The sequence below is a fragment of the Aspergillus steynii genome, assembly GCF_002849105.1.
Source record: "Aspergillus steynii IBT 23096 chromosome Unknown P170scaffold_2, whole genome shotgun sequence".
In the NCBI taxonomy this organism is placed as follows: Eukaryota; Fungi; Ascomycota; class Eurotiomycetes; order Eurotiales; family Aspergillaceae; genus Aspergillus; species Aspergillus steynii.
This window is the reverse complement of record NW_020194399.1, coordinates 739142-762426: the sequence shown is the minus strand read 5'-3', so window position 1 is coordinate 762426 and position 23285 is coordinate 739142. Positions and strand designations below refer to the sequence as shown.

Below are 23285 nucleotides of genomic sequence, written 5' to 3'. Positions count from 1 at the left end.
GGATATTAAACCGGGCTGGTGATGGTGGTGGATGTGGAAGTGGATGTGGATGGCGGTTAGAGTGTTCTAGAATAGATTATCTAGTATAGAATTCTAGTATTCTAGCAGTCTAGTAGTATTCAGTATGCGTCTAATATTAGACTGAGCATCCATCCACCGTCGTAAATGTAAATCAAGGATACAGCAGACAAACATCCACCACCGCAGACTGTACCGTGACACATTCATCTCGCGAGCACTGACGGGCAAAATCAGGTTGCACGATCGACAGCGTCGGTTTAGTTCCGACTAATCCCCTGGCCAGTCAGATGCCAGGAACAGGTCGGACATGAGGTTTCCGGCTCAAGTGGCACAATCAGGGATGGGCGTCGGGCACTCGTGTTTGATCAGTTCTGTGGCTGGTCGGGGGTTTCATGGATGGATCTGGGATCTAGGGATCTAAGATAGGAGTAAGGGGTAACACGGAGGATTGGATACGATGCTGATCAGAGGTATAGGTTGCTCAGGGTCCATCGTCTGCGTCCATCGTCTGCGTCCATCTGTCTGTCTGAGTCTGAGTCTTGCCTAACTGGATTGTCAGGTTAGCAAAATATTCAGCTGTCTATGAGTCAGGACGACAGAATCACTATGACAGCTCATGCAGATACTTCCAACTCGACCAGCTGGTCTACACCCAAATCCTCCCTGCCCAAATATCGACCAGGATCTCATCCCAGCTAACGGCGTCCTTGCACAACAATGGCATTCAGAGGCCACTACAGGACAATGGAGCACGTTCTTATAAGACTCTCCTGCCTCAGTCGGGTCGGGCTATCTTGCATCGCTGCGTCACCGTGCGTAACTCTGACAGTATAACGCTTATCCTCAATCTCTATCCCTAATTCATACTCCACCATGGATACCACTTACGACCACATCGAGGATGTCATCGGCCAGCTGCCTATCCTGAAAAGCTACACCCACGTTCTGCTCTGCTTCCCCCTGCCCGAGGACCAGCGGGCCTCCATCTTGGAGTCCCTGGAATCCGCCGCGCACACCGTCGTGTCCGCGCTGCCCTTCCTCTCCGGGCGAGTCATCAACGAAGGCGCCGGTCCCCAAACCTCCGGCGTCTTCAAAGTCGCACGCTTCCCCCAGCAGGAATCCCCGGACCACCGCTTCGTGCGCATCGAGGACCGCTCGTCCGCCTGTCCGCCCTACCAGGAGCTGCTGGCCGCCCACGGGCCCTCCTCCATGCTCCCCGGCTACCTCTTAGGGCCCAGGAAGGCCTTCCCCGAGCCGTACGACGACTCGGACGATGCCCCGGTGCTAGACATCCAAGCCAATCTCATCAATGGCGGCCTCCTGCTCGACCTCGCCGCGCAGCACAACATCATCGACGCCGGCGGCATCTTCCAGATTGCCAACCTCCTCTCCACCGCCATGCGCGGCGAGCCCATCCCGCAGGCCCAGATCGACGAAGCCAACCGTCCGCGCAAGGACATCATCCCACTACTAGGGCCCGACGAACCTCTCCTCGACCACTCGGACCTGCGTCCCCCCTTCGTCATCCGAACCCTCCCGCCCCTCGAGGCCGTCGCCCCCTATCAATGGCGCTACCTGCGCATTCCCGCCGCTGCCGTCGCGCGCATTAAGTCCATGGCAGACGCACACCCAGAGGACTTCGACGCCTCGACCCCCTTCGTCTCCACCAACGACGCCTTAACCGCTTTCCTCTGGCAACGCCTGATCACCGTCCGCCTCGCCCGCCTGAACAACCCATCCGCTATATCCCGCATCTCTCGCGCCGTCGACTTCCGACGCACCATGGGCCTCTCCCCGGCGTACCTGGGACACATGGTTCGCGTGACTTTCCTGCGCCTGTCGTTTGCCGAGATCACCACCTCATCCCTCTCCCGTCTCTCGTCGTTACTGCGCAAAACCGTCATGGACGTGTCCACCCCCTACGCTCTCCGCAGCTACGTCAGCTACATCGCCAACGAACCCGACAAGGCGAGTATCGCGTACGGCGGGGGGTTTGACCCGGTGACGGACTTCTCGTGCTCGAGTATTGCGCACGTCAAGGTGCCGGTGTTTGGGGACTTGGGCAGGCCGGAGTTGCTAAGACGGCCGACGTATAGGCCTCTGCCGTGCTCGGCGTATGCGGCGCCGATGTTGGATGGGGAGGGTGTCGAGGTGTTGGTTTGTTTGTTGGGGTGGGAGATGGAGGATTTGAGGGGGGATGAGCTGTGGGGGGAGTGTGTGGAGTATGTGGGTTGATTTTAGGAGTTTTTTTGTTGGATGTTTAGGAGTTGGTTAGATAGGAGAAGGGGGTTGGTTAGAGGTAGATGGAGGGAGGTGGTTGGATGAGGTGTTAGGGTTACTGTGTTAGATGTCTTCTTTGGGTATTTCGGTCTGAATCTATCCTATTAATCCTGTTGAACATAAAAGTTATTACATGGACTGGCCTTTGGCCAGCTAGTTTTTTGTCTAGTTAGCAAGACGTGATCTCTAATAAACCCTACCCATCCCTCCATGCCATCGAACGACCTTCCACCCTAATTAACATATTCATAGAGATACATCCTTCAACTCATGCAACCACTCTCCACCTATCATCAAGATACGTTCCCCTCCGGTTTCTTCTCTCCAACCTCCTCATCTCCCTTCTCCCCATGAACAAGGCCCCCCCTCCCATCCTTCCCATCCTCATCCTCCAACGCCCGATTCAAATCATACTTCTCCACCCACGCACTCAACACCAATCCCACCCCAGAAACAGCACACATCACGCCCCAAATGACCCTCAAACTATCGGTATACGCCTCCTTCAACTGCCCCTTCCTAACCCCTTCCACTCCCTCATCCCCCATCCCCTTAATCACCGTCACCAACGCCGCCGCATCGCGAGAATACTCCGCCGCCATGTCTTTCAACCCATCATACCTGCCCAAATTCGCCTTCATTCTATTCTGAAAAATCACACCCCCAATCGCAATGCCAATCGCCTGCCCAAACGCCCGGAAAAACACCACCATCGCCACCGCCACCGTCAGGTTCTTATTCGTCGACGACGCCTGCACCGTACACACAATCGCGGCAGTCAATATCCCCAGTCCCAACCCAGGCGTAATATTCAGAAATATCCAAGCAACGGTACTCGTCCCAGGCTTTAGGAGACACACCAACCCCAACCCTAGAGTGGAGAGAGCCCACCCCACCCACAGTCCCCATCGATACCGCCCCGTCACCGTGATAATCACACCACAGAAGATCGCACTCGGGGCGACCGTAAACGTCTCCGGGAACAGCGCCACGCCGGTCAGTATCGGCTCGAACTCCTTCACCGCTTCATAATATAGCGGGAGGTAGTATAACGCAGACCAGAGGATTAGACCTTGTAGGGTACTCGCGACGAAGGAGACCACCGCGCTGCGATTCGTGAACACAGATGCCGGGATCATTGGTTCCGAAGGGATGTAGATCTCGTAGATGGTGAATGCGATCAGGCCGGCGGATCCAAGGATCAGTGGGAGCAGGGTCCGCCATGAGGACCACGGGTGCATGACCCCGCCCCAGGAGAGGGGGATGAGGAATGAGGAGACGCTGGACACGAAGAGGATGGTGCCGAGGTAGTCGATGCGGAGGAGTTTGGTGCCGAACGAGCCTGGGGGGCGCGGGAGGCGGAAGAACAAAAGGGAGATGGCGGAGAGGCCGATGAAGGGGAAGTTGATGTAGAAGATCCATCTCTATTCTTTCTTAGCCGCAGGTTTTTGGATGGGGAATGGGGGAAAGGGAGTGGATGGCATTGGGAGGGGGCATACCCAGGTGACGTTCTCTGAGAATCCGCCGCCCACGATCGGTCCCAACACCGAGCCGAGACTATACGCGGCGCTGAGGATGCCGTAGTAGTTCCCCCGCAGACGCAAAGGGACCAGGTCGGTGACGACCACCTCCGACAGCATGGCGATCCCCCCGCCGCCGACGCCCTGGATGCATCGGCCGACGAGGATCTCGGTGAAGTTGTGCGCGAGGCCGGCGACGAGGGCGCCGACGAAGAAGAACACGACGGAGATGATGATGAGAGGACGACGGCCGAAGATGTTGGAGAGCGTGGCGGTGCTGGGCTGGAAGACTTTGCACTATTAGACCCGTCCAGACGATGCGAGAGACCTCCTACCTGTTGAGCAGAGCAGGAATGAAGTCCCGCTCCAGAAAGCCTCCATGGCCGAGCCGTTCAATTCGGCGGCCATTTCCTGACCCGTCAGTTCTTTTCTTTTTCACGGACGGGGACTGCACTGGCTTACTGGCAACGCCACCGAGATAGACGTCCCATCCAACGAAACCATCAGCGTCAACACCGCCAAGGTGAAGAAGATGAGCTTCCCCGTCAGCGACAGCTTGAAGTCCTCGTACTCGGCACGGCCAGACGGCTTCTGGTCCTCCGTCCTGGCGGCATCGTCGCCATCTCTGCTGACCTTCTCGTCGGGCTTCGCAGCACAGTCCGTGATCTCACTCATCGTCATGATCGAACCACTGGCATCTACCTCGTATCGATCGAATCGTGATAGGAGAACGAAGGCCATCGAGCCATCGACTCAAGATCATCCATCCAGCCGTTTGGTTGCACACGGAGTCCGGAGTGCAGAAACTCCGCAAAGTAGGGCTCGGGATGGCACGGGACTGTCAGCTTACGGAGTATACAGCCCTACTACAATCAGGAAGCTGAGAGATAATCCCTCGTGGTACAGATGACTGGACCTACGGAGAGTTAATCCTCCTTCATCTTCCCTGATTTCCAGCTCCTCCCCCGAGCAAACCCAGCAGGAAGACTTCGGCGCCCGAACACACACCACACGTAACACACCCCCTATCCCATCCATCCCCTGGCCGTCTCACCGGGAAAATAACTCATGCATCCAGGCCGTTCCGGTCGCACGGCTCGGGACCGTGCATTCGGCAGGGGTAGAGGCTGTTTGCGCTGGGGACTGGTCTAGTCGGACTGGTCTTCTGGACATTGCCAATCGGGCTGGTTGGTCTCGGGGAACAGACAGGAGAAGGAGTGAGAGGGAGGGAGTCCGTCGGGCGGGGATTGGGTTCGGGCCGAGGGATATCATAGTTGATTTGGTTTCTGTTGATTGAGTTTGTTGGGCTGGTTGGGCGGGTGTGAGTCGGTGTAGAGTGTAGAGAGTGAGTGTAGCTGTAGAGTAGAGTCTTGTATAACCCTGTCTAGCTCTCTCTTCTCTAGACCTAGGAGATACCTAGCAACCAGCATCTCAGATCCCCAACAAACGACCCAAACAACCGACACTCTGACAATGGCCACCCCTGAAGATACCCTCTCCATCGCCATCATCGGCAGCGGCATAATCGGCACCGTGCTCGCCCTCGGCCTCCTCAACCACCCCTCCGCCAGCAGCGACACCAGTCCCAAGCCCAAGCTCAAAGTAAAAGTCTACGAGCAAGCATCCTCCATCCGCGAAATCGGCGCCGGAATCGCCTTCACGGCCAACGCGCGAAAATGCATGTCGATGATCGACGCGCGGCTGCCCGAGTGCGTGCGCTCCGTGGCGACGGCGAACGGGGACCCGGCCAACCCGACGAACTACATGCAGTTTGTGGATGGGTATACGCATGCGGCTGGGGACGGGGTGGGCGAGGAGATGGAGGGGAGGACGGTGCATCGACTGCATGCGGGCGAGAGGGGGTTCGAGGGGTGTCATCGGGCGCAGTTTTTGGAGAAGGTGATGGAGTTGATGCCGGGGGGTGTGGTGGAGCTGAGGAAGAGGTTGGTTAGTCTGGATCAGGAGGATGGAGACAAGGTGAAGATGAGGTTCGAGGATGGAAGTCAGGAGGTTGCAGATGCTGGTATCTCCCTATCCCTCTCTCTCCTTGGCCACTATCCACCAGCTAACGATAACAGTAATCGGCTGCGACGGCATCAAATCCCTCGTCCGCCAACACCTCCTGGGCCCTTCCTCCCCCTCCTCCTATCCCCACTACACGCACAAAATCGCCTACCGCGGGCTCGTCCCGATGCCTCTCGCCATGCAGACCCTGGGCCCCTACCGCGCCACCAACCAACACATGTACGGCGGGCCATCCGCGCACCTGCTCCATTTCCCCGTGATGCAGCAAAAGCTGATGAACGTGGTGGCGTTCGTCTCGGACGCGTCCGACTGGCCATTGGACAAGGCGATGTCGCAGCCAGCGACGCGAGAGGAAGCGGCGGTAGCGTTTAAGGACTGGGGACCGACGGTGAAGGCGATTATTAACCTGCTGCCGGATGAGATGGATAAGTGGGCGGTGTTCGATCATCTCGAGTTTCCGACAGAGAAGTATTCTGAAGGGAGGGTTTGTTTGGCGGGCGACGCGGCGCATGCATCCTCACCACATCATGGGGCTGGAGCGGGCATTGGGATTGAGGATGCGTTGGCGTTGAGGACGTTGGTGGGGTTTGTTTTAGATGATCTCAAAGAGGGGGGTGGGGGTGAGGGAAAGAAGAAAGATCTGTTGACGAAAGCCTTCCAGACGTTTAGCAAAGTGCGCCATGAACGCTCGATGTGGCTGGTGCAGAGCAGTCGCGAGGCGTGCGAGATCTACGAGTGGAATCATCCGGAGTTTGGGAGTGACATGGGGGCGGCGCATGAGGATATTCGACGCAGGACGCATAAGATCTGGTATTTTGATATCGAGGGGATGATGGGGGAGTTGGAGGGGGGATATAGATCATAGTAGTCCATCACTAGTATCAAGGGTTAGAGAGGGAAGAACCAAATTATTTATTCTCTCAGATTACAGCCAGTGAAGAAGGTACTTAAAGTGAAGAATAAAAAACAAAAACAAATGACCAGACTGGGGCTCGATCCCAGGACCTTATCGGTGTTAACGATACGTGATAACCAACTACACCATCCGGCCATTGATGAAAAGTGGACCGGAAAATTGATATATGAAGGAAGCCCACAGGATCGTACTACTAGCCGATTTGAATAGTATTCCTTGCTTCTTACTGCCACGCTCTATTCCAGTCCATGTCCACAACGCATCTGATTTATGACTGAAAAAAATAGTAATAATAATAATAATAGAACGCACTAAAAAGATAAAATAAGTCATTCTTATTGAGGCTCCAAATATTAGCATCCTGTGGTTTTAAATGGGATCTACAACGCAAGTACTCGTCATGTCCAGCCAATATATATCTACCCAAACCTCCTATTTAACAAGGTAATTCCGATCTTCGACCAACCTCAGTTAAAAACATGTCATATCATCAATATTAAATACATTACCATCATACTGATCTACCAATCATCCATCAGACGCCCGAATCATATTCACAAACAAAACTCCTAAATCACCGCTGCACCCCATTCCCAAGCCCAAGCCCATCGCTCCCACTCCCATCCGGCTTCCACCACGACCCCGGCGACGACACCCCTCCTGACCCCGGCGACGTACTCGTCGCCGAATACTGCGCCCGGGACGCAGCCACGGCCTCCGCCTCCGGCGACGACAGCTCCACCAACCCGGCGGGATCAAGCTCGCTCGCCGTGCGCTGATGCCGGTTGTGTCCTTCGCCGTGGATCTGTCGCGGGGCGAAACTTTCCGACAGGTTATGCTCCGGCGGGGGTTTCGGGTCCGAGAACCCGTTCCCAAGCACTGGGGCGCCTTGCACGGGGGAGGCGACCGCGGTGCCTGGTGCAGAGGTGGTGGTGGTCGCCGCGTCGGCTTCTTTCTTCTTGCGCTGTCGTCGCAGAAGGAACCATACTAGACCCGCGATGATGAGCGCGCCGGCGACTCCGCCGATTACGCCGCCGACGATGGCGCCGACGGGGCGTGACGAACCGTCCGAGTCGGCGGGCGACGTGGCGCTGGGGATGGGCCGGGTGGGTGAGCGTGTGGCGGGCGTGTAGCTGCGCTCGAAGTAGGGTTGGAGATCGCGGTCGTCGAAGCCGTCGGAGGGGGTTTTGACTCTGGCGCCGCCGGTGGGACTATAGGCAGGTTAGATATTAGATGGTATGAAGCTGATGGTGATAACTGGGTAAGAACGCACGATCCTCCAATCACGGAGATGATTTCCGACGGAACCTTGTAGCTCGTCAGGTTGGGATTGAACTTCGCCCAGTTCTGCTTGACCGCGTTCTGCTTCCCCAGATCCATGTTGTGCATGCCGTAGATCGGGGCGACGTCGCAGGACGTGGAGTTGGTGAAGGAGCCGCCCATGACACTGTTTTGTTAGATCATCCCACTGAGTGGATTAGAAAACGTACATCATCTGAGTCCCGTCGACAACATCGCACGACATCGAGTGGTGAGGAAATCCCTTTCCAGGGCTGAGAGGGTACCTATTCTTGTTAGCTACAGAGCGAGGTAACTGAGACGAACGAACCATTTTATCCATCGAAACGACGGGATCGACAGGATGTAGATATCATCGAACCCCAGACCCTGTGGAACACCTAGTCCCCCATACAGGTAGATGTTATACGACGAGCGATCCTCTGCCCAGGTGACGCCCGCACAGAACCGCCGTCGCTGCTCGGGAACTTGGCCGGTCGCTTTTTGCGTATACCACTTGCTATTGGCGATATCGTAGAGCAGAATCTCCTGTAACACGTCAGCTGCAGACAGACTTGATCGAAAGATAAACGCACATCCATAGGCTGTCCCCTGACAGTCCCATTCTCCGACGGTGTCGTGACCCCCCCGAAGTAAACCAACATGCCCGTATCACTGGCCGGAACATAAAGCATCACACCCTCCGCGCGACCGACAGAATCCGGCCCCGAGGAATTCGTCCACGTATTCTTCAGCATATCGTACTGCAGCAAATGCGACAGCGCGACCGGCGAGTCTCCCCATTCCGGAACCGAATAATTCGACAGCCATCCGCCGTAGTAGTAGCCCACGGCACGGTCCTGCACCGCGACGCCCGCGCCGTAGCTGGCTCGCTTGATCCCGTTCTGCGTCTCGTCGTCGCTGGTCGCGTTCCAGGTATTGTAGATGGCGTCGTACATCCATAACGTGAAGTTGTCGGGCGAGTTGGCGTCGTCGCCGAATTCGCCGCCGTAGAGATACAGGAGTTTGTTGACCGTGTCGGGCCACAGGATGCCGCCGTTCACCGAAGGGACTTTGCTGGGTTTACTGAGGTTGGCGTAGGCCTGGGGCATGCCCTGGTTGTCGACGTCGAAGTCGGCATAGAGGATGCGGTTGTCTTGATGGATGATGTTAGCGATGTGATGCTACTCAGGTTACCGGACGGCAGGGGAACAGGTCTAGGTACTGTACTCGTGTAATTCTCAGGATTCTGGTCGAGAGGGTTGTAGTTAACAAATCCGCCATCGATATACAATCTGCCCGATCGTCAGCAGACCAGAAACCAAGGCATAACCACGAAGCTTACTTCCGATCAATCACCGCCGTCTGATGTCCAAACCGCCTACAGAAGTCTTTCAGGGGATCCTTCCCCTGCTGAGCGGTCACCCGGACCAGCAACGCAAGGGCCGTCACCAGTAAAACCCTCGGAAAGGCCATGGGTCGAAAAAGGAACGAAACGCTTCTGAAGAGAGGAAGAGGGGGTAGTACTGAGAATAGGATCTACCCCAGCAGAGAACGATGGGTCGGGTGAAGGTCATGTTATGACAGCCTCGTTGGAGGCGGACCAAGCAACGTCGGTCTGGCCCAATCGCATGCGCTGGGGGGAGGGTGGAATTTTTTATGATTATTGCTTTCGCTGCAGGTCGCACAGGCGCGGCTGAGGTGATGCATCACAAAGCGATCCTTCTTCCAGAAAGGCAATTTCTCGACAGTCCGCTTATGTATGGACGGGGAATCCGGCACGAGTGTCTTTGAAAGCAACGGTCAGACATGGCCACTAGAGAGAATTATGAACGGAATATGACGATACCTTGTATGGTCGATTGGTTGACAGCCTGAAGATCATCATCGCCGTAGAAGCTGACAACACAACACGGGCCAGTCCTCCAGTGACAATGCAGAATTTGAATCCTGGCGTCGTCGGTTGAAACAGAAACTTTCTTTCATTACAGACTGAAGCCACCTGCACCGCTGCCATCTGGCGGTGGGCATCTGTGCGCTTTGGGCGGATTCTGGACACGTTAGCCATGGCCAGATAAACAAGAGGGAAATATTACAGATCGGACACTCACCAGCCTTACAGCTACGTCGAGGACTAGGAAGACTAGGAATACAATCCCGTCCAAGCTTTACGTGCCGGTACTACTAGTCTGAGAGATCGGCGCCCAAGAACCGCTAATTGATATTGACAAATCACAATCATCTCGCCATGCAGATGCAGCGGATATTAAAATACTCGTCCAATTCATCCTTGCCGTCTATCCTAATTTGCCACCGCGCTTTCCCAGCATTTGCCCCAAGATCGGGCTCTGCGTCAGTTCGTACGCCTCTCGTATGTACGCTTCGTCCAGCGAAAACGGTTTCGCCATCAGATTGGGAATGTACTTGCCCACCAGCTCGTCGACGTCCACGTTTCCCTCCAGGAACCCCGGCTTCAGCAGACACTGCCGGAATCGATCGACCGTGGACCGCAGGTGGCTGGAGTGGAAGGGCACGTCAATCCCTTGAAGGGGGATGGTTGCCTTTCCGCGCTGAAGCTCGATGGGACGCGGGAGACTGCGCGCTTCTGCAAGTAGAGCCTGGATGACCCGCTGGAGTTCGGTCCCGCCGCCGTCTGCGGATTTTGATTCCACCACGGCCCGAACCTGGTCGAGCCCGCTGGCCGACTGGGCGATGTGGTCCATAAGCTTCCCGAGGACATGCAAGTTTGTGGTCTGCAAATTAGTTGTATTCCAGAATGTGAGCGTGCGCGCTTACCGTTCCTGAGCATACATATTGCTCTCCGTCGACATTGAAATTGACGATCTCCAGCAGCTCTTGGCTTTCTCTAGCGACAATATCCACCAAGCGGGCCAAGGCAGATTGATCAAAGTCTGCCATCGTTATTATCCGTTCAACTGGAAAGGGAAAGGAGAAAAAAAGAGAGGAGAGGAAAAGAAAAAAGAAAAAAAAAGAAAGAAAAAGAGGGGAGAGAGAGAGAACGTACACGATCCAACACGCGTCGGATTGGCAGCTACCATGCCGTATGTCATGCTTCCTTGTCCGTCCACCGACGCTTGCATCATCAACCCCCGATAGAAAGCTAGTTCAGCCAAAGCGCCGATGGGAATGTAGCGAGACAACGCGCTGAGAGCCCCGTATTCTCCGAGCGAATGGCCGGCATACACTGCGTCCTGGGATACATATCCTTTGGTGCGCATTTCGCCGAAGACCGCTGCCTCAAATACCAGAATCGCCGGCTGTGCGAACTGTGTCGAGTACAGCAGCCCTCGTGAGTCTGTGAACGTGTATGACGTCGACTCCGGCGTGAGATCTGCCAGAACAGGCTTCAAAATCCGGCTGCCGTCTGGAAGTGTGGCTTCGGCGGTGATGGCGAGGTAATTTTGCTTGATCTTTCGGCCTCGCTTGCCACCAAAGTTGACCGTGAGTTTCTTTGGGTTGTTCCGAACAATGTCAAGCACCGACCAGCCTGTTGCCTATTAGTCTAGTACACAACGCGAGGAATGACATACCGTAAGCCTCATAAAGCTGCGCATCAATGTCGTCCCACAAAGCCTTTGCTACTGGACTTGCATTGTACAAGTCCATGCCCATGCCTTTGCTCTGACTGCCCTGACCGGTAAACAGATACGCCGTACCAGGCTGCTCAACTTCCGCTTCGGCTCGCAGGACGACTTCGTTGTTCTTGCGCAGGACATCGATCGAGAACCGCATTCGTCCCTCGATCATCCCGATATGCCTGAGCTTCACCACCAGCTTCTCCAACGGCAACACCATCGCAGTGAAAGTAGCTTTAAACTGGCGGAGCCGACCGCGCTCGCCTTCTAGCACAAGGTGCTCCAACGCAAATGCCGCAATCGTAGACGTGCACATGCCATGGCATATCGGCCCAGGCAGTTGGGCCAGGCTGGCAAAAACCGTCGACGTATGAATTGGATTGAAGTCCTTCGATACTTGTGCGTAGGCATGGTTGCTGGCGGGCATTTGGATCTCCAGCGTTGATGGCCCGGACCAGCCTGGCGTGTCGAGGTCCGCCCGCCCGCTCGCAACGCCCTTGCGCTCCAGGAACTCAACGACAGGGTTTCCGACGCACTCGTTACATTCGAAGTTAACCGTGCCTATTTGCGCCCACTGCTGGCCATTGATCTGACAGGATACTGTTCCGGTAACCGCCAAATTTTGGATTTTCGTCCCTGCATAGGTGATGTGGGTATCCAGGTTGAAGACGAGTGATCTCCCTACCAGAGGGGGTGCGTTTTCATGCAGGTGGAGCCAATTGCGATGTCTAAGAACGGACTCATCTATGGATGACGACAGGAGAAGCGTTCGTTCAGGCTCTCTGATATGTTGGAAAGTGGTTTGATCGCTCTTGGCCGACCCTCGAATCAAGAACGTAGAGGTCACTGTCATCACCGGTTTGGCTAGGCGACTAATCGTAGCCTCCACAACAATGACCTTTCCCCCCTCCTCAGCATATATAGCTCGAACTTGCGACCGAGAACTGACAACATCGCCAAGACGAAGGGGTGTGGCACCAGGACAATATTCAAACGAATTTGATCGATGAACCAAACGAAGAATATCGCCATTGAGACCTTTTGCGACCAACGGCCACGAGATGGCTTCCCAGGCGATCACGATACCCATGCCGATGGGAACAATAGCTGTCTCTGGAAACATGACTCTGTGGTCCTGGAAGGCGGATCCGACAGCCATGATCATTTCATTGAGCACTTCAGCTGTAAGCGTCACTTCGCGACCATAGAAGGTATCGCGGAGAGACATCTCATTTCTCTGCGGGCCAAACCAGATGTTTTTGTAGAACTCGCATATCCGCTCGTTGCGACGGTCGGTCACCTCGACTATCCTTGATGGTATGCTATGCGGATTGAATTGATAAAGCAGCCTCAGCGCGCTGGCCTTTTCCTCAGGTCGTGCTTCGACCACGATATCAATTCCATTATGCGATTTGAGCGTCATGAAGGATTGTGATCGAGTCTTTTCGGACACTATTGACAACTCGGATAGATCTGCACTGAGACAGACAGTAGACCCTGGATAACTCGTGATAAAGTCGCGCACAGGATTCCGTTGTCTTTCCCGACCTTGGAGTACTAGTCTCTCACTGAGAATGGCCTGCACCCAGACAGGCACAGCGCGACAGCTCCCCAGTCCCAGCGGAGACAGGGATCCATCTTCGGTAGACTCTGAGATCGTCACGGATGACGGAGTGGACATTTCGTCCAGCGGTAGGTCCCGGGCGGCTGATGAGACGGTAGACCAGGAATCTGGCGTGACGAGGCCACTTCCAGGCCCGGGACTGAGGTCATCCTGAGTGAGGTCCCGCTGGAGAAAGTCGGACAGTGTTGACATGATACCGTCTAAGATATCCTTCGCCGATTGGTTTCCGGCATGGGAATACTGCGCCGCAACAGGACCATGAAGAATACAAACCCGCTGGGCATCTTGGTCGACCACAGCTTCGATATCTTCAGACTGCCATAGAGAGTCTTTTTTGAAATAGAACTCAAAGTCGTCATTGAGGGCCGGGATGAAATTGACGGGCTTTTGGTCCAGTCGCTTGGTTTGAAGTAGAAAGAATGACACATCCTCAGGGTTCAGAAGATCGTCAACCCACTCCCGATAAGCAGCAAGGAAGGCGTCCAGAAATGTCTCTGGGTCTTCCTTGAGAATGGCAGAAGTGAACTTAAGGTTGCCTTTGGATCCATGGAATCTCTCTAGGGCACGCGTAGCAAAGTTCATGGTAAAGTTGATGTACGACTGGTCAATCCAACGGCGTTGCGAGCGAATATACATCAGCTCGATCATCCGAGTGAGCACCTCGCCGTATGTCATGTCTTGGAGATCCACAGATTTTCCCTGGGAGTTGCGACCAAACCATGGCCTCGCAAAGTCATCGTTCAATTGCCTGATTATCGTTTCACGATGCTGGCTGAGGTATGCGATGCGATTCTTTCGAGGTAAGCTGAACACGGTTTTATCCATTTCAGCCCAGAAAAGCACCCCTCTGTTGGCGATCTTGTGAATCGGCTCGCCCATTTCGGATTGCACGGTAATGACCCCGCCGGCAGAACCCCCATACGTCTTTTCCCAACCACTGTCAGGGACACCGGGTGTCCGGCAGATCAGGTCTCTGACGGCGGGCGAGGTATGAGTTTCGCGCGCAACCATCATGCGGCTGCCAATGAGAATGCCATCAAATGGCATCGCGGGATACCCCATCGGCATAGACCACGACCCAGTCAGGTATGGGTAAATGCTTTCCCCGGTGCCAAAGCCACTACCTGCGACCAGATAGATGTTGGCCTGTTCACGGACAAGGCCATAAGTGCTTAGGATCGGTGTGTGAAAGTCCTCGAACGAATGATGGCCTCCCCCGCGGCCTCCTGTCCACTGGAGTATGATGGGGAAGTCTGGGTGGTTCTTGGCGATGGTGACAACCTGGCGTATTGCAGCGACAGAGCCTGGCTTGAAGCTGATGTGGCGTATCCCCAGCATTTGGATATACTCTGCCACGACATCCGGAGATGGAACACCCGCACCGATGGTGAGACCGTCGATCGGGACTTCTCGCTGTGAGAGACGGCGGAGTAAGGAGACCTGCCAGGCCATGGATATGGGGTTGGCATATATGAGGTTGCAAGTAATCCCGCGCCATGCAGGAATGCTACTTGAGAGCTGTCGGATGGCCGCGGCCATGTCAGATGCTTTGAAGAAGCCACCTCCGGCCAGTTCAGCATGATACCCGGCATTCATAATGGCTGCCACGAAGTCCCAGTGCTTGGTTGTAGGAGTCATTCCAGCAACCATGACTGGCGGAGTGCCTAGCAACCGACTAAGACGCGTTTCAATCCCGAATGGATTTCCGGTCGTCAGCCTCGGCTGGAACCGGTAACCCCAACTCTGAGTTCTCATAGAGGAGGTCAACAAATTGGGGCAGACAAGATCCCTCATTGTGCCTATTGTAGAGTCTCGGGAATCTAAGTCGGCACCTTGAATAATGCGGACGCCCTGTCCATCTTTCACCTTCTTGATCAGGGGTGCAAGGCCCCCTCGATCAAAAACGATGATGTGTGACAGAAACTGAAAGTTGCTTTGCGAGGGAACAACTGCCCCCGTCAACGCCGTGGGCCAGTCGCACAGTTCGTGAGTGATCGCATCAAATGCAACATGAAGAACGTCCGTGTATCCTTTACGAAGGTCCTGACCGGTCTGTGTGTGGTACACTGGGATCAACAACTGATGAGGGAGAATGGGTCGGTTGGCAAAACGTGTCTTCAATGACTCCGCGGCCGCTCGTAGGTATGGCGTGTGAAACGGTGTGCTGACAGGTAAGAACGAATGCTGGATGGAAGGCTTTCGGCTGCTGAAGGGAACTCGACTCTGGTCGTCGGAGCTGCTCAGTTCGCGCAAATGAGTTTGAAGGCGAACCAAGGACGCCACCGGACCAGCGACCACAAGCTGATCCCGGGCGTTAATCAATGCCAGATGAACTTCTGACCCCTCAGACAGACGCTTGTTGACACGTGCAATAATCGTCTGCATCTGCTCCTTTTTCAATCCCCGCACAGAAAGCATGTATGACGGTGCGCTCTGGTCTGTCTGATCACCCATGGCCGTCGCGGGAACTCTGCTCCACGGGGCATTATGGTGGCAGTCCCAACCCAGCCAGAACAATGCTTCGAGAATGAGCTGAGAGTTTTCGTAAAACGAATCCCACGAGTCCGAAAGGGCTATCACGATAGATACCAATAACCCTTGCGAGTGGCCTGTTGTGGCCCGTAGGATTTGTCGGAGTCCACCCGGGGTTAGGCCAAGAACTTGGCAGATAACCACGTATCGAGCGAGACTCAAGAGTCCAATGACCGGCACACTTACTGGGGAGCCGGCAATAAATGCACTGTCCGGGATACTATCGGGATCTGAAATCCAGCTTTCAAGGTGGAACGGCCGTCCTGCGTAGTAGGTGGCTGTTTCTTGGAGCTGCGAGAGCTTGAGCAGATGAGATCCCATAACTTGCAAAAAGCCTCGCAACATTGGACTGTACGTGGCTTGAAGGTCCGACAGCTCTTGTACGCATGAGCGGCTCGCATCGCCCTGTCCGCCAAAGACCGCCATGATGTGGAATTGACCCCGTTTTGCCTCATTGAACAAGGCACTATTGACAGTTCGGGAGGCTGGGGTACTACCATATGGCTCACAGTCTCGTCTAGCAGACGCACTAAAGTATATTCGTAGCAGATTTTGACGCTGCTCAACGGTTGCTGCCAGCCCACTAATCAGAGTATGGATGTCGTTCCCCTGAAGGAATTCCGACTCCAAAGCCCGCGTAACAGCTGCCAGGGCTACATCGGGAATCTTCTGATGAATGAGGAATTCGATGAAAGCAAGAGCCAGCTCAATCGGGGCCTGGGGCTCATCCGTGCTGGTAGATGTAGATCCAAGAAGAAAGGCATTTTTATGAGATTGCAGTAACGAGAAGTATTCGCTGGGAACGGACAACGTAAATTGGAGGTCATTTTGCTGAAAGCGAATGTCGATTGCATTGGACGAAGGAAAGGCAGACGCGGAACGAGAAAGCGAAGAAGAAGACGTCGAGGGCGACATCGTGACCAGGGAGTCAGGTGACAGGACAGGTACTTCTACCTCCGTCCGGATCATCGCTCTCTGTCTTTCTTCCATCAACGAGGGTCACCACGATCACAGCGACAGATAACGAGAGTGAAGAATTTCGACAGACAATGATATTCCAGTCACTGGCTCATCATTATGGAAGAGAAATGGTCCTTGAATCCAGTCCAGGAAGGATACGAAGGAGAAAACAAACCAGACCAGATGAGAAATGCGGTGATTGTTCCATATATTGGGGTTGCATGGTCCCGACGCTGTGTCAGTGCCAATCCTTCGGGACCTTCTGGGTCTGCATACAAGGTGATTGGACGCCTGAAGAGGTCCCCGAGAGGACAAATCCCACAACTTGATGCATTGCAAACCACTGGGAATGACCGGAATGCTGACATTCTTCCTGTCACAGTCACCTATCGGCGCTCAAAATCATGGTCGCCACCTGCGGCCGGAGTTCGGTCAGACTCTCTTTGGCTCAATCCACTGAAACTCGATCTCTTCCCGCCGCCGGAGTTTCGCAGACGGAGTTTTTAAAATCTCTGTGCCACCCGGATACGATGGCTTTTCAATATCCAGCCAGATCCGTATCCGATTGAATCGGCGATTGAAAGAGAGGTTAATTTAGGTCTCGCCGCTCGGGATCTCCAAGGATGCCTTACTTAAGAGCGGCTGAACCGAAATACATCCCATCTTGATCTGGACGGATGATCTGCATTGTAGAATATCGATTTATAAGAGACCTACTGATGAGTATTACATATCTGAGCTGGCAGTCAAGGTGGTAAACACGAGGTCACCTTCCACTGATCACCAGCAAAGTCACAATGACTATCCATCCTGTTGTCGAGCCTCTGGCAATGGGTCTTCCCAGCCTTGAGGATAAAAGAGAATTGGCATATAAGCTGTTCATTGAGATCTTGGCGTGAGTTTCCGTCATATGGACCTAGAGAAATGCTGATCAGGTAGGTATCAATTGGCGTCGCCGGTGCGATGGATTGAGACGCAAAATGAGCTTCTCAAGAAGAACCCGACCATTCGGCGGTTTATCGAGATCGGACCGCGAACCACACTTGCGACCATGGCCAAGAAGTCAGCTTCCAAGTACGCGGCGCGGTGTCCACAGTCATCGCAGCTGGAATTCCTGTCCTATCAGGACCAACAGGACGAGATTTTGTTTCGATACCCAGAGGAGTCCAAGGTCACAGAGAAGAAGCTTCCTGTGCCTAAACAGGTCTCTGCGCCGGCCTTGACTTCGACCGCTCAGACCCATGAAAAGCCAACGCACGAATCAACTGAATCCGTCGGATATGTGCCCAGTGCAGATGTTACTCTATCAGCTAAACATGTCGTTCTTGCAATGACAGCACAAAAGCTTCAGCGGCCTTTTGACCAGGTGCCAATAGAGAAAACAATCCGTGACCTTTCCGGAGGTATGTTATCGTCCTAATGTTTTTCATCATAGTGCTAACTGCTAAGGAAAATCAACGCTTCAAAACGAGTTGACTGGAGACCTTGTAGCAGAATTTGGAAAGGTTCCAGAAGGAGTCGAGGACATGTCTCTAGCCGCCCTCGGGGAGGCCCTGCAAGGAGGCTTCGCTGGGAAACCAGGAAAGCAGATGGCCGCATTGATATCTAGACTGGTGTCAGCACGAATGCCTGCTGGGTTCAACCAGAACGCCATCCAGGATTATTTGCAATCACGATGGGGCCTGAGCAAAGGACATTCCATCATTCCCATGTGCTTCGCGACAACTGTCGAACCGCAGATGCGATTGTCCAATTTGGATGCGACACAGGTGTATCTGGATGAACTGGTGAACAGATATGCCGTCTTTCAAGGTGTTGACTTCATCGCCGCAAATGAACAAAACAGCCAGAATACGAGGCCTCAGTCCATGGTCATTGACGCTGCTAGTCTTGATGCTTTCAACAAAGAGAACAGAGACTTTCAGCGCAAGCAGTTGAACTTGCTGGCGAAGCATCTTCAAGTCAATATTGATGGCCAATCCGGAGATGCCCAGACGGACACGCGGGAATTGGAAGAAAAGCTGCAGCAATGGAACGCCGAGCTAGACGATCAATTCTTCCAGGGTATTCAGCCGTCTTTCGATGCGAACAAAGCCCGGCAGTACGATTCCTGGTGGAACTGGGCTCGAGAGGAGCTCATTCGATGGCTAGGCGATGTTTCTCAAGACCTTGGCGGTATTGTTCTTTCGAGCATGGACGACCGGCTGCGTAGGACGCTGAATCGGTGGGAGCCGAGCTGCACCGATATCATTCGGTCTTTATTAGACACTCCCAGTTACACGAGCCCTGATATTCGCCCGATGTTGGCAGAAATACTGCGACTTGGAACCCAGGCCCAGCTTGTCGAACCGACTTTCATTTACACCGAGCCACCACTGGCCCCAAAAACCATTGTTTCCAGCACGGGTCGGCTAGAGTATCAGGAGACCAAACGAAGTGCCCGCAGTTACCCTGACGTCGTTCGACAAGGTCGCGCCATATCAAAAGACGGTGGTTCAATGATTCCATTCATTCACATCAAGACTCGGCGCGACGAAGAGGAGTGGGAATACAATCCAGAACTGACAGATACTTACCATGCGACATTAGATATGGGAGCTACCGTCGGCCTGACATACAGTGGCAAAGCGGTTCTCGTTACAGGCGCTGGACCAGACTCGATCGGGGCCATGGTAGTAAAGGGACTACTCGCCGGCGGCGCGCGAGTGATTGTCACCACGAGCCGGGCTGTATCAGACAGTGCTCCGTTCTATCAGGAAATGTATCGACACCACGGAGCTAGAGGCTCGTCATTAACGCTTCTTCCGATGAATCAAGCCAGCAAGCAAGACTGCGACGCGCTGGTGGAGTACATATACGGCGAAGAATCCCCGACCGGTGGCGACTTGGACTATGTTGTTCCATTCGCTGCGATACCCCAGGCTGGCGAGCTGGACAAGTTGAACAGCAAGCACGAGTTGGCCTTCCGGGCCATGCTAACCAACGTGCTGCGCCTGACGGGTCTTGTGCGGCGAGCTAAAGAGAAACGCCGCATCGACACCCGGCCCACAATGATCATACTGCCAATGTCTTGCAATGAGGGTACATTTGGAGGCGACGGCTTGTATTCTGAATCCAAGCTGGGTTTGAAAACGCTGTTCAATCGGTTTTTCTCGGAGACCTGGTCAACATACGTGACCATCTGCGGAGCGGTCATTGGCTGGACCAGAGGGACTGGATTGATGCGGACCTCCAACATGGTGGCGGCCGAGATCGAGAAGATCGGTGTCATCACCTTCACCCAGGCAGAGATGGCCTTCAACATACTAGCCTTGATGACACCGAGAATTGCAGTCTTGGCCGAAGACGCCCCGGTGTATGCCGACCTGACGGGCGGATTTGGAGGGATATGGAACGTGAAGCAGCAAATTGCTGCAGCGCGTCAAAGACTGTCCGATGAGCTTGACTTGCGAAACGCACTCGCAGAAGAAGATGCCCGTCATCAGCAGGTTCTGTTCGGGCCGCAGGACCAGAAAGACAAAGGCAAACCAATAAAACGCGCAAATCTGAATCTCGGATTCCCTCAATTGGCGTGTCATCAATCACTAGCGACTGGCCTTCCTCATCTCGAGGGAATGGTCGATTTGTCTCGGACAGTGGTGGTTGTCGGATTCTCCGAGCTAGGCCCATGGGGTAATGCTCGCACCCGATGGGAAATGGAACACCGAGGTCAATTCTCGCTCGACGGCTACATGGAAATGGCCTGGATTATGGGACTGATCAAACATGTGGACGGAGAGCTGAAAGGGGAGCCATATGTGGGCTGGGTGGACTCCGAGACCCAGTCTCCCGTGAACGACAGCGACGTTCCTGACAAATACCACGAACACATCATGAAGCACGTCGGTCTGCGGCTGATCAGCCCAGACAAGCGAGACGGCTACGATCCATCGCGAAAAGAATACCTGCACGAAGTCGCTGTTGAAGAGGACCTTCCCCCTTTTGAATGCTCCAAAACTACTGCTGAGGCATTCCGACTGCGTCACGGAAACAACGTGGCCGTGCAGTCGGTGGCAGAAAGCGACAACTGCCGCATTTTCGTGAAAAAGGGCACGGTCTTGATGATCCCCAAGAGAATTCCGTTCGACCAGGTCGTAGCCGGCAGAATCCCGAAGGGTTGGGACCCGCTGCGGTATGGAATTCCAGAGGATATTGTGCGACAAGTCGACGATACGACACTGTACACACTGTGCTGTGTGTCCGAAGCATTTCTGTCGGCTGGAATCCATGACCCTTACGAGATCTACCAACACATCCATGTCTCGGAGGTGGCGAATTGCCTGGGCACTGGTGGAGGGCCGATGAAAGCCATCCGGAGTTTGTATCGTGATCGATTCCTTGACCGGTCTGTGAGAGGTGATATCATCCTCGAGCACTTCCTCAACACCACCGGAGCGTGGGTCAATATGCTCCTGCTCTCCGCCACAGGGCCGATTAAGACACCTGTCGGGGCGTGTGCGACCGCGCTAGAGTCGTTGGATACCGGCTGCGATGCCATCCAAACCGGAAAATGCAAGGTGGCTATTGTGGGAGGGTGTGACGACTACACCGAGGAGCTCGCGTACGAGTTTGCAAATATCAAGGCCACGGCGAACGGCACGGAGGAGCTGGCCAAAGGGCGTCTACCGAGTGAGATCTCTCGTCCCACTGCCAGCTCACGGAGCGGGTTTGCCGAGTCGGCGGGTAGTGGTGTGCAGATTCTCATGAGCGCCGAGCTGGCCTTGGAGATGGGTCTGCCGATCTACGGCATTCTCGCCTACAATCAGATGGCGGGTGATCAGATTGGCCGTTCCATTCCCGCGCCAGGCAAGGGTGTTTTGACCGTAGCCCGGGAGGTTGGTGAGGCTAAGAATTCGCCGCTGCTGGACTTTGGTTTCCGGCGCGCTCGGTTTGATGAAGATGTTGCAGATCTCCAGCACCGCTGGTCCGCTCAGACGCTCGAGCGCCCGTTCCCCGAGCGGAACCAACAAATGGAGCAGCTGGTTTCACTGAAGAAGAAAGAGATCCAGAATCGTTGGACTCAGATCCGTCAATTAGACCCCTCTATCTCTCCGATGAAAGCAGCCCTGGCTACCTGGGGCCTGGCTGTTGACGACATCGGCGTGGTTTCGATGCACGGGACGTCCACCAAAGCCAACGAGATCAACGAAGGCGATGTCATCAACACGCAGATGGCCCATCTTGGTCGTCGCAAAGGCAATCCACTGCTCTGCGTCTGCCAAAAGTCGCTCACTGGGCACCCCAAGGCTGCTGCAGGGGCGTGGCAGTTGAATGGCTGTATGCAGATCATCCGCGACCAAATCGTGCCTGGCAACCGGAACGCCGACAACGTGGACGAGCATCTGAGGCAATACGAGCATCTCGTATATCCAATGGAGTCCATGCCGACGACAAAAGCCAACGCAGTCATGGTCACCTCCTTCGGGTTTGGCCAGAAAGGAGCCATCAGCATCATTGTGGCACCCAAGTATCTGTTCGCCTCTCTTTCGCCCGCTGACTATGAGGACTATCGCGCGCGTGTCGGCCAACGACAGCGTTTGACCAATCCGGAATTTGTGACGCGCGTGCTCAAGCATTCGCTGGTTCAAGTGAAGAGCCAGCCCCCTTGGAAGGACTCGGAGACGATGCGGCAGGTTTTCCTCGACCCCAACAGCCGTCTCACGGGCGACCAGTATACATTCACCGAACAGGCTCAGACTCAACCTGTATATGCAAAGGCAACACATGAGCTAAAGGCAGACCGCCCCACCGAGTCTAGTAATGTGTGCGGGCTCGTTCAATCGATGCTGGACGAGGTGACCCGATCTAGCACGTCACCGATCACCGGGGTTGGGGTCGATGTCGAGAGCATCGCCAGCATCAACACGGAAAATCCCACGTTCATCGAGCGTAATTTCACCCCAGCCGAGCGAGACTATTGCTCGACAGCCGCCGACCCGCGGTCTTCTTTCGCCGGTCGCTGGAGCGCCAAGGAGGCGGTTTTCAAGAGCCTGCAAACTCAATCCATTGGGGCAGGGGCCGCGATGCAAGAGATTGAAATTATTAGCAACCACGGCATTCCCAAAGTCATGGTAAGTCCGGTCAATCATCGCAAACTAACGCAACACAACTAACGCGTCTAGCTCCACGGTCGCGTTCAGGAAATTGCTGCTACGAAGGGGATTAGTAAGATCGAGGTGACGATCAGCCATTCAGCAGAGACAGCCATAGCCGTTGCACTCGCGACAGGCATATAGTTGCAGATCTGTTCTGCAAGATTGGCTTGTGAACCGGATGCATGATCCATGATGCGTAGTGGACGCGTTGTTGATGGCGATGATCGTCATTCACTAGTCGCCAAGCAGTTTTCATTATTCATAGAATGCTATTAGCCGAGGTTCGCCAATAACGTTTCATTATTCTGTCCATAAGTCTCCACTGTTCCGGATTTGACAATGGCGCAGGGAGAATCAAGCTTTGTTCTGGGATTGCAGGCAGTACGGAGTAGTTGTATT

The 23285-nt window shown here is 54.5% G+C and overlaps 6 protein-coding genes and 1 non-coding gene across 7 annotated transcripts; 3 read left to right on the top strand and 4 right to left on the bottom strand.

The window, feature by feature from the left end:
- Window positions 1-894: 894 nt before the first annotated feature.
- Window positions 895-2256, top strand: P170DRAFT_422625 (transferase family protein; the record flags this gene model as incomplete). Its single annotated transcript, XM_024847452.1, has 1 exon — window positions 895-2256. One exon carries the CDS (start codon window positions 895-897, stop codon window positions 2254-2256), a length of 1362 nt encoding a protein of 453 aa, XP_024706937.1.
- A 174-nt stretch (window positions 2257-2430) lies between these two features.
- P170DRAFT_443807 (MFS general substrate transporter) lies at window positions 2431-4502 on the bottom strand (the record flags this gene model as incomplete). The annotated part of the gene is made up of 5 exons (XM_024850586.1): window positions 2431-2454; window positions 2658-3725; window positions 3801-4111; window positions 4157-4232; window positions 4284-4502. The coding sequence occupies 5 exons, from the start codon at window positions 4500-4502 to the stop codon at window positions 2431-2433; spliced, it is 1698 nt and encodes a 565-aa protein (XP_024706936.1).
- Window positions 4503-5294: 792 nt separating this feature from the next.
- Window positions 5295-6711, top strand: P170DRAFT_422623 (FAD/NAD(P)-binding domain-containing protein; the record flags this gene model as incomplete). The annotated part of the gene is made up of 2 exons (XM_024847451.1): window positions 5295-5844; window positions 5900-6711. The coding sequence occupies 2 exons, from the start codon at window positions 5295-5297 to the stop codon at window positions 6709-6711; spliced, it is 1362 nt and encodes a 453-aa protein (XP_024706935.1).
- A 112-nt stretch (window positions 6712-6823) lies between these two features.
- P170DRAFT_t38 lies at window positions 6824-6897 on the bottom strand. The gene has a single exon. It is a non-coding gene; the product is annotated as a tRNA-Val (tRNA).
- A 439-nt stretch (window positions 6898-7336) lies between these two features.
- Window positions 7337-9516, bottom strand: P170DRAFT_422622 (uncharacterized protein; the record flags this gene model as incomplete). Its single annotated transcript, XM_024847450.1, has 7 exons — window positions 7337-7973; window positions 8036-8209; window positions 8253-8327; window positions 8372-8589; window positions 8637-9196; window positions 9238-9335; window positions 9386-9516. 7 exons carry the CDS (start codon window positions 9514-9516, stop codon window positions 7337-7339), a joined length of 1893 nt encoding a protein of 630 aa, XP_024706934.1.
- An 821-nt stretch (window positions 9517-10337) lies between these two features.
- Window positions 10338-16707, bottom strand: P170DRAFT_400979 (beta subunit of fatty acid synthase; the record flags this gene model as incomplete). Its single annotated transcript, XM_024846356.1, has 4 exons — window positions 10338-10793; window positions 10837-10952; window positions 11066-11548; window positions 11592-16707. The coding sequence occupies 4 exons, from the start codon at window positions 16705-16707 to the stop codon at window positions 10338-10340; spliced, it is 6171 nt and encodes a 2056-aa protein (XP_024706933.1).
- An 875-nt stretch (window positions 16708-17582) lies between these two features.
- Window positions 17583-23133, top strand: P170DRAFT_400975 (3-oxoacyl-synthase; the record flags this gene model as incomplete). The annotated part of the gene is made up of 4 exons (XM_024846355.1): window positions 17583-17647; window positions 17692-18155; window positions 18202-22862; window positions 22914-23133. The coding sequence occupies 4 exons, from the start codon at window positions 17583-17585 to the stop codon at window positions 23025-23027; spliced, it is 5304 nt and encodes a 1767-aa protein (XP_024706932.1). The 3' UTR covers window positions 23028-23133.
- Window positions 23134-23285: the final 152 nt, after the last annotated feature.